The following is a 10,582-nucleotide window of genomic DNA, read 5'->3' on the forward strand; positions in this document are numbered from 1 at the left end:
AAGAAAGGTACTTGGATTTCTTAAATCTCACCACTAATTCATACTTTAGTTCCTATGATGAGCAGATTCCACTTCTTTACACCATCTTGTTAATTATTCCCTATTTTTTTCCCTTGTAACATTAGCAAAAGTTTAAAGGTATAATTGACTGACTATATAGAAGTTGGTCAAACATGTTGGTAACAAATAATAAGTTAATTAACATATATATATGCAAAGATAAATTGTTAGTTAAATTCAACTGGAGTCTAGATATATATTTGGACATTTGGCAAATAACTTAATTCATTACTTATATATATATATATATATATATATATATATATATATATAAAATAAGCGTAGTTATTAAAAAAACATAAATAAAATTATTTTGTTTTTAGATACGTACCAATTGAAGTCTCTTGTAGAGATATTTTAATAAGATTTTGAAAAACATTAAAAGCGAATTATGTTTGAAGTAAAAATACAAATGCACATGCGGGTTCTCCAAATTAAAATAGGTATATATATGGTTTTAGGTATGGCAAGCAAAGCCTCAAAACTCAAGAAATAAAGATGCTGCTGAATAGGAAGAAGAGTAAAATAGAAAAGGGTGAAATCTTAAGTACTGTACAATCGTCATTTAAACAGTGCAGGCATATAGAATTTCACCTTGTAATGTTCTGCCATTTGCTTCTTTCTCACTGGATCCACCCATCCTTTGCTCATTCATTTTCTCACTCTCAAACACTACTAATTAAATTCCTTCGAGATATATATACTACAAAAATAAAGTATTTTAAAAAATTATTAATTATCAACAAAATATTTGAAAATATCCAACATATTATTATATAGAGAAAGTTTAATTTAAATGTACTGACAATTGTGTAATGAGCAATGTTAGGGGGCCAGCAATTTTTGTGATTGTTAGCCATCAACTAGTCATCAATGATAATTTGATGGTGTGAGATTGGTGTGAGATTTCATCCAATTGCTCACCTTCCTCGGCTGGTTACATGCTGGCCAAAATTCAATAAAACTGCTGGCCCCTAGACTTTTCCTTGTGTAATTATATTTTTTTAGATGATTATTCGTACACAGTTAATATAAAAAATAATTATTTTTATTAATATAATATTATATCATTAGATGTATGTATAAAATTATTTTACACTAGCGATAATTAAAATTAAATTCTATATATCTTAGAATTTTTTATTTATATATTATGAGTTACCCACAATAAAGCCACAAACATATTTAATCTTACAAATTTCACATTTTAAAAATCTAATTTTAATTTAGACAAAAAAGGCACATCTAAAGTTTTACGTACAAACACTCTTCAAAATATGCTTATGATGATAGCCATTTATAAAATAATCTTCTTTTCTGAACTAATTAATTTTTTAAGTTTAATTAAATTTATTCTATAGATATTTTATTTTATTTTTACAAAAGTCTTTAAAACATACCATGTGAGACTATTAATACTATAGTTACACCCTTGGACATTTTGTTATGAAACAATACAAAGCGCATAAAAAACTTTACAACAGTAGGCTTTGTGAAATAAGAAAAGTATTAGGAACAATTTTTTTATTCAGTCTTCTTTTGTTTTAAATTTTTCTTTCAGTCTTCTTGTGTTTTAAATTTTTCTTTCTCTCTCTCTTTGAATATTTTTTTTCCTTCACTACTTTATTAATTGGTTATTAGTTTTAAAAAAATTACTTCCTTACCAGCAAACTAGGTTAAATAATAGTGATACTTCATCGTATTACTTGAAGAAAGTATATGCTTATGTTAACTAAAGATCCGTTTAGATTTATGGTAAATTAATTCTTAGTCAATTTGGTTAGGGAATATTATGGGGAAAAAAATTAGAACTTAATAAGTATTAATTTTAGACATAATTATTTTTTATAAAAAAACTATATATATTGTTTTGCTAGGTAGGCAATTGGTATTATTAAAATTTAATTAATTTATCTGGGTTAGTCACATTTAATCCTCTACATGAGAAAAGCTTTTTTAGCGGTATTTTATTTTTATAAAAAATACTTTGTACATATAAAAAATTAATTACTATATATTTATATATAAATATACATTATTTAATTTATTTTTAATATATATTTTATATTTGAATATACATTTTATATTATACGAGTGATTGATTTAGTGATTAATTTTTTTATGTATACTTCACATATATATATTCAATAAATAAAAGACCTGGGAATGAGTATTTAGTACTTGAATTTACCAAGTGTTAGCAATAACCACAAAGCAATACAAACTTAAAAAGAAATATTCTATGCATACTCACAATTTTCGTTATTAATTTTATTTTTTAAAAATGGTTTTAACCTTTTCTTTTAAAACTTGTAAACAAGTCAGTCACCAAAAAAACTTGTAAACAAGTCAGTAATTCTCATTATTGTTGGTTACTTAATAATCACACAATTCTAATTATATATGTAACACTAGCGGCGACTACCTAATAAACAAAACTACCATTTTTTTTTTTTTTACTTTTCTGTGTGATAGTTAATACATTTTTCCTGTAAGAAAATCATAGAAATATAAATATGGACTTCAAATTTTTCTTAAATTTAATTTTTAGGGACCAAAAAGACAGTTAAAAAACAATTACCAGGGCATGTTCTCTTTGTATATAGAGCAATGTTATTATATATACATATATATACTACCTACTTGATACACAGATTTAGTGCACCTAATATTTACACTCAATATAAAAACTGTGATAATTAAACAAAAAAGAAAAAGTAGTATCTTAAAGATAATTATATATAAGAAGATAAAAGAGTAAAAAAAAAAAAAAGAACAATGATATATCAGAAAAAAAGAAGGGATAACTAAGAAAAAAGAAATTAAGAAAGTGTAACATTTAGATATTCCAATGTATTTAAATTCAAAAATTTTTAATTAAAATTATTAAAGTGTCAAATAATTATTAACTTACCTGATTTCATATTTGTTAATTATTATAAATTTAATTAATAAAATACAAAATATTAACAATAAGAAGGATAATATCGATCTATTATTAGTGTACACTACACAGATTATTAAAACTTCCACATAACATGATCATTACCATCAAATCAAATTTAGCACTCTCTTATCACTTCATTCAATTCATATATACAAACTTGCAATGGCGTGGGATGCAAATGTAGGTATGAAAAACATAAGTATTGAAGGTAATAAATACTAAAATATTGAATGAATAATTAAATTTGTAGATAAAAATGAAATGGTTAAAAGATATTTAAAAGTAGTTATTATGAATGGGAGGTCATTGAAGACTCAAGAGTCCCTCTACCATAACCCTCCTATCCAGAGTGAGTCTAACCTTTTTAAGACTTGCGGTAGACTCGGATCCTGTCTCCCCCTTCAACCCCATCTAAATTTTAATTTAATTAAATAATTAAAACAACACTATTCATATTTAAATTATTTTAATTAACAAAACAAAAGAAATCTATAAATAATTATTAAATTAAACAATATTTATTATAAAATAATAATTTAAATACAGAGTTTCTACGTACCTAATTACAAAGGATGTTGGGATAGCAGAATTGAATAATTAAATAATAATAAAAAAAAAACATGAGATAATTTCATTGTTGACAGAGAGAAAGAGGAGAAGCTACTTTCTTCTCCCTTGTCTCAAAAGAGTTTTTTCCCTTTCTTCTCTTCGCTCTTCACTCTTCACTCTTCACTCTTCACTCTTCACTCTTCACTCTTTTCTTCTCTCTCTTCATGGCTGACCCTTACGGCCTCCCAGAGGATCTCCGGCGACTCATGTCCAACAGACCTCACTTCACCACTGCCACCGCCGCCGCTCCTTTCTTTCCTCTGCCGGAGAACCCACTCTCTCTCCACCACCACCACCACCTCCTCAATGCTCCTCCTCCACCACCGCCTCTCAACACCACCTACGACCCCATCATCATCAACAACGTCGTCGGCGACCTTTTCTTCCCTCGTTCTAATAACAACACCACCAGCGCCGCCTTCACCGCTCATCATCATCACTTCCCTCTCCATCACCACCACCACAACTCCACCAACAATTCCCCGTCTTCTTCTTCTCTCAACCCCACACCCCCGCCACCACCTCCTCCTCCTACTACTTCTGTCTCAGATCATCATCATCATCATGCATTCATGGCCGCCATGGACACTGCTTCTGCTGCTGCTGCTGCTGCATCCATGGACAAAGGATGGCTGGCCTTCGACACCGGCACCAACCGCTGGCCTCGGCAGGAGACTCTCTCCCTTCTTGAGATCAGATCTCGTCTTGATTCCAAGTTCAGAGAAAATAATCAAAAAGCTCCCTTGTGGAATGAGATTTCTAGGTATATCTATACTAATAATTTAATTAACAAGTTAATTACTCTTCTTAAACACTTTACTTCTCATTACTGTACAAAAGTTTTTAATAATGAGAGTGAGACGACATTGAAGAATGGACAGTACTGAAGAAACAGATAGATATGGTGGTTGTTTTTGTATGTTTATTAGATTTCTTTTTGTCTTTGCTAAGCACAGCTTTGTTCTTGGGTAATTTATTGTCATCACTTTAATTATTATATTATATTTTATTTCCTTTAAAGATTGAAAATGACATGGCATTGCTCACAGCTATAACTCGGAGATCCATGTGGTTTCTTACTTTCTTTTGTTATCTATTTCTAGTTTTGTCCAAGAAACTAACTCTGCTGACTCAAGCTAAGTGTGCGTATACTTGCACTATATAATAATAAATCATTCATTACTATTCACAGTTGCAACGTTTTCTCACCCTGAAAGCCTGTCTTTGTTTCCTAGTTAAACCCCCCTATTGTAATCATAATAATAACCTACTTTCTTCCCCTATCTAGGGCTATTGCAATTTCTGTTTCTTAATTTCACATTCACATTCACATATATAATATCATTTTATATGTGTATAATTAGTTTATGTTTCTGACATCTTTAATCAAGATAAGGGAATGTCTTCATTATTTTAATCCCACTGCATATGAAACAAATAAGAATAATATTATTCTATATGTGCAAGAACAGACAGACCCTTAGCTTGTACATTAATTAATTTGTGTATGTATGTATGTATAACCTAGTGGTAATGAAGTGCATCCTTCAACCTTTCTCACTATATATCAACAGTGTTGCCAGTAACAAAGACACATTTTGACTTTAGGGAGAATCTAAATTTATTTCTTTTGAAGAAAATTAAATATCAGTTGAAAAAGTAAATACTTGTTATGCTAACTAATTAGTTACTACTTATTACTACTATCCAAGTTTGAATTATTAATTGTTCTCTTTCTCCTCCTTCTCTTGATATGATCAAGGATAATGGCTGAGGAATTTGGGTACCAAAGGAGTGGGAAGAAATGCAAAGAGAAGTTTGAGAATTTGTACAAGTATTACAAGAAGACCAAGGAGGGAAAAGCTAGTAGACAAGATGGGAAACACTACAGATTCTTCAGGCAACTTGAAGCTATATGTGGTGGCAGCGGCGGCTGCAGCGGCGGAAGTGGTGGAGATTCATCAAACACTACTCATAATAATAATCTTCATGCCTTAGCTTCAAACACTGCTTCAGCTTCTGTTGCTGGTGCTAATGTTCAAACCCCAAGAAGCTTCAATGGTGATCATCATAACAATAATAGCTTGATCAAGTGTTCAGAGAGCTTGAGTTTTTCGAACTCGTGTGAACTGGAGACATCGTCATCTGAGAACAATGATGAGGATCTTTCAGCCATTGCATACATGATGAAGCACTCCACATCTTCAAGGGACAACAATAATAACAAGCAGAAAGGGGTGCAATTGGATGATGATCATCATGGGGGAAGGGTGAGAAGAAGAAGAAGCTTGAGGGCAAAAGTGGAAGAGATAGTTGGTTCCCACATGAGGAAGATCATCGAGACACAAGATGCATGGATGGAGAGAATGGTGAGTGTTGTTGAGCAAAGGGAGAAGGAGATGGCATCCATGGAGGAAGAGAGGAAGAAGAAAGAGTCAATGAGGTTTGACCAAGAGGTAACGGAGCTTTGGGCAAAAGAGAGAGCTTGGGTTGAAGCAAGGGATGCTGCATTGATAGAAGTTGTAAGAAAACACATTGGAAATGGAAACAATAATAGCAATAATAATAAAGAGTTTGAGATTATTGAAGCATTGGCACCTCAAAGCAATAACAAGAACAACAAGGGCCAAACTGCAAATAATAACAACAATAATGGTGGTGGTGGGAGGTGGAGTGAAATGGAGATATCAAACTTGATACAGTTGAGGACAGGGTTTGAAGAGAGAATGAGGGAGAATAATAATAATAATAATGGTGGAGGAGGGTATTATTTTGAGAGTAATAATAATAATAATGGGGTAAGTAGTGTTTGGGAAGAGATCTCAGGAAAATTGGGATGTTTGGGATTTGAGAGAAGTTCAGAAGAGTGTAAGCAGATTTGGGATGAGATCAGCATCTCACTTGGGAGGACAAATACTTCTGCTGCTGCTGCTGCTGCTGTTGCCAAAACCAATAGGCCTTGGTGTTTGGAACTCAAGCTCACTGATGATGATGATGATGATGATGAACATCATCATGATCATGATGATCATCACATTTGACCGTACATACATTTCTACTTATATTGCATCATCGTATTGCATTGTGTTATTTCTAATTATTTTTTATGGAATATTATGTATCCGCTTACTTCTTGTTGAATGTCATGACCATGTAGGTTTCAGAGAAATGCTTGTTAGATAATTGTAGAGCATTTAGGTGATTTGAACTTTGTTGATAGGATGATATTTCAAATAATGAAAATAAGTCTTAAAATAATTGACAGCTCATTTTATTTAATAGAATATAACTTACCTAAATGCATGCTCTATAAATAAGTAATAATTTTCTCTTAAATTTTCTTGAAATCTCATCTAATAGTAACTAATAAATAAGCTAATTATACTTACGTGTATATTATAAACTAATTAATAAATAATTAATTATTGGTATAAAATATACCGAAAATAAACTAATATATATATATATATATATATATGATTGTTATTTTTTATGTGTGCATAATATTTTTGTAAATAAGCTAACATAATATTTAATATTAGTGTTTATTTCTGTACAATGATTAATTTATACGTACTAATATGATAAAAAAATAAACCAATAAAAAATTGCTACATAAATTATATTTTTTTTAGTCATCATTTATTTTTATTTATTTTTTAAAAAGTATTATATCAATATATATACCAAAATACTTTTCATGAATAATTATAAACAGGCATATATATGATTAATTTTGTTAAGAGATTCAATAACCCTTTTTTATTATTGTGACCAAATATCTTTTTAAAATAAAAAATTAAAATAAAATCTTAACCTAAAAATCTAAAAAAAAAAAAATCAAAACCAAATTTTAAAAAAACAAGTAACAGGATCATGGTTCCAATATAAACACAATTGGAAAGATAATGATTTTCTGAAAAATTCTCATCTCTTGACACTACCTAAGATTGAAATTCATCATTTCCATTGAGTTTGATTCATCCAAATTTAGAATTTTTATAGGATGGTTAATTTAATTTGTTAATGTATACATACATGCATGGTACTCGTACCTCATTAGCTAATTCTTAGAAACATTGTACCTTGACGGTGTCAATTAAATTCAATTCAATTTGTTCAATATTTATCTAATATTTGTGGCATTATTCATTGATATAATATAATCATACATGCTTTGGCGTGGAATTACCATAATGAAAGATCATAGTGTGTTTCTTTTTCTTTTCTTTGTGAACTGGAGGTTTTTACTATTGGAACTGTTCACCTTAATTAACTTCCATCCGTTACCATTGGTGCAAAAGAAAAAAAAAGTTCATGCTAATGCTACATGACTACATCAACTCTATACAAAAGTGTGTTTTCTAGGTGAGGGATAAATTAGATTCAATAGAGGTAAGGGGTTTCAACCTTAGGTGTCAAGAGATGGACAAATTTTCAGAAAATCATAGTCGCCTCAATTGTAGCAGTAGCAGATTGGAAGAGAAGACAAACAAATTCCTAATTTATTTTCTAGAAATTTGATTTTTTTTCTTTTTTGAGATTATTAGGTTAAAATTTAGTTTTAATTTTTTAATTATAAAAAGATATTCTAATCACAATAATAACGAAATATTGAATATTTTAACAAATTAATGATAAGGCTATATATGTCTATTTAGATTTTTTATAGGAATATTTTGATTTATATATTGATATAATATTTTTTTTTAAAAATAAATAATAATTTAAAAAATATAATCTATTATATATAAATTAGTCTTAAATATTTTAAACAATTTTTAACAAATAACAAATATTTTTTCTATAATAGATATAAAATTAGAGTTAATTATTTAATGCCACTCCACTTTATAGGGATGTTGTTAACCACTTTGTTATTTTTAATATTGGATTAATAATGGTATTTTTTTAAATTGTGATCTACTGTGATATTTTTTTAAAATGCGGGATGATTTAATATACAGAGTACAAATTGAACCGTTCGATTTTTAAGAGGTACAGAAATTAGACCGTCTGATTTCTGTACTCGGATTTGTATTGAAAAAATTAAAAAAAAAATGGAGTACACAAATCGAATAGTTTGGAGTACACAAATCGGTGTACTCCAAAATTTTTTAATCTTTTGAACACAAATTGGTGGGTCCGATTTATGTACTCCAAACTTTCCTCTAATTTGTGTACCTCTCATAGTTTTAAAAAACACCAAAAATTATCATGTTAAGGTATAACACTTATTCTACTTTCATATCCAAATTTTTTAACCTGTTGTTAACTCGTCTATTTCTAAATATTGAAAAATTAATATATTTAAATTCATATAAATCCAAATATTTATTTTTTAAAAGAATATTTAAAATGCAAATTAACCTTGGGCTATGAAAGCAAGCTAAGGGGGTATATTTGAGTATTAATGGGACAATTGATTTTGTGTGTTGAGAGGGTGAAAAGGAAACTTGTGGGAAAAACAAGCTAAGCTAGCTAGGTAGCTGAGTGACAATAAGATTTACTATGAACTACTAGCTGCAACTTTGGTGGCTCATTGGATAATTTAACAAGTCTTAGCTACTAGCTAGCTAGGCCAAGACCTTAATTAACCTTTTGTCTCTCTTCAGTTCTTATCTATCTAATGTGTTAGAATTTAGAAGTAGACATACAATAAGTGTATAACTAACTTGTTGACTTTATTGATTTTTTGAGTTCAGAAACAAGTTCGCAAGTTCTGGTGTTGTTATGTATTATTTAGTTATATATATGTATAAATTTGTAACATGCTAAAATATATAGAGTACCATTAGTATTTATACGTGATTATTACTGATTTTAATTTAGTTGGCAGTTTTGCACATTATTGTTATGAGAGAATGTTGATCTCTACTAACGATTTTTCAGTAATAATTGGTCAACAAACTGTTAAATGATGTTTTGATTCGCAACATATTAACTTATTACGAAACACCTGAAGGATACCGTGAAGAACAAGAAGAAAAAAAATTTTTCCAGCGCGCATATAACAATATATATATATATATATATATATATATATATATATATATATATATGCTTGCTCACCTTTCTTCCTTCTTTTTGTTTAATCAAGACGCTTTTAAATTTATCTAACTAGGAGCCATATTTAAAGAACCCAAACAAAAAAATTCGAAAAAATTACTTGTATATATTGGCACAACTAATGTTGGTTAATTTTCAATTCACTGTAAAATATTAATCCTTTTTGTAGTAAGTTAACTTGAGATTGGAAAAAGAAGCAGCTGTAATGTACTTGTGTATGAGAAGAAAATAGCAAGAACAATTGAAACAACGTAACTCTTGACAACAATTTTACTGAACTGATCAATATAGGAATATGTTCTTGATCGATAAAGTTTGAAAATTACCCTTTTATTTAAAATAGTATTCGATTAACTTTGTTATTTTCTCTTCTTTCTTGTTCATTTTCTTTCTCTTCTTTCTTCTTAGCTTAAAATAAATTAAATTAGTTCTCTGATTATACTCAACAATACAATATAGTTTTTTGAATTTTGAATAGATAAATAAGACATACTAAATTTATATACTTGCACATTCTAAACATGGTGGTTAACTGTAATAAACAGGTCGGTTTACTTCAACTAAATCTTAAAATAGGCGGGCCAAATCCATTCCAATTTGATATATGAGTTTAAAATTTTAATCTATTTTTTGGTGATTGATAGATTAACTCACTTTTTTTATTAAATAAAATATCTATAAAAATTCAAAAGTCTAAAAAAATTTGGGCTAATTCACATTTTTTAAATAATTTGTGTTTTTTTTAAATTATTTATTTAATTAGATTTTTTTCATTCAAATGAAAAAAAATAGAAAACTTAAAAAAATAATATACAAGACTTAAAAATGCATTATGCATATTGCAATAGTAGATTCTAGAATACAACACATATAAAAGTTGTTGCTAAAAAAATAGAA

The 10,582-nt window shown here is 28.8% G+C and overlaps 1 protein-coding gene across 1 annotated transcript; it reads left to right on the top strand.

Annotated features, from left to right (window-relative positions):
• Positions 1–4,188: 4,188 nt before the first annotated feature.
• On the top strand, positions 4,189–6,773 carry LOC130950090 (trihelix transcription factor PTL-like). The gene is made up of 2 exons (XM_057878644.1): positions 4,189–4,379; positions 5,379–6,773. The coding sequence occupies exons 1-2, from the start codon at positions 4,189–4,191 to the stop codon at positions 6,655–6,657; spliced, it is 1,470 nt and encodes a 489-aa protein (XP_057734627.1). The 3' UTR covers positions 6,658–6,773.
• The last annotated feature ends 3,809 nt before the right edge of the window (positions 6,774–10,582 follow it).

The sequence above is a fragment of the Arachis stenosperma genome, chromosome 9 (genome assembly GCF_014773155.1).
Source record: "Arachis stenosperma cultivar V10309 chromosome 9, arast.V10309.gnm1.PFL2, whole genome shotgun sequence".
Taxonomy (NCBI): Eukaryota; Viridiplantae; Streptophyta; class Magnoliopsida; order Fabales; family Fabaceae; genus Arachis; species Arachis stenosperma.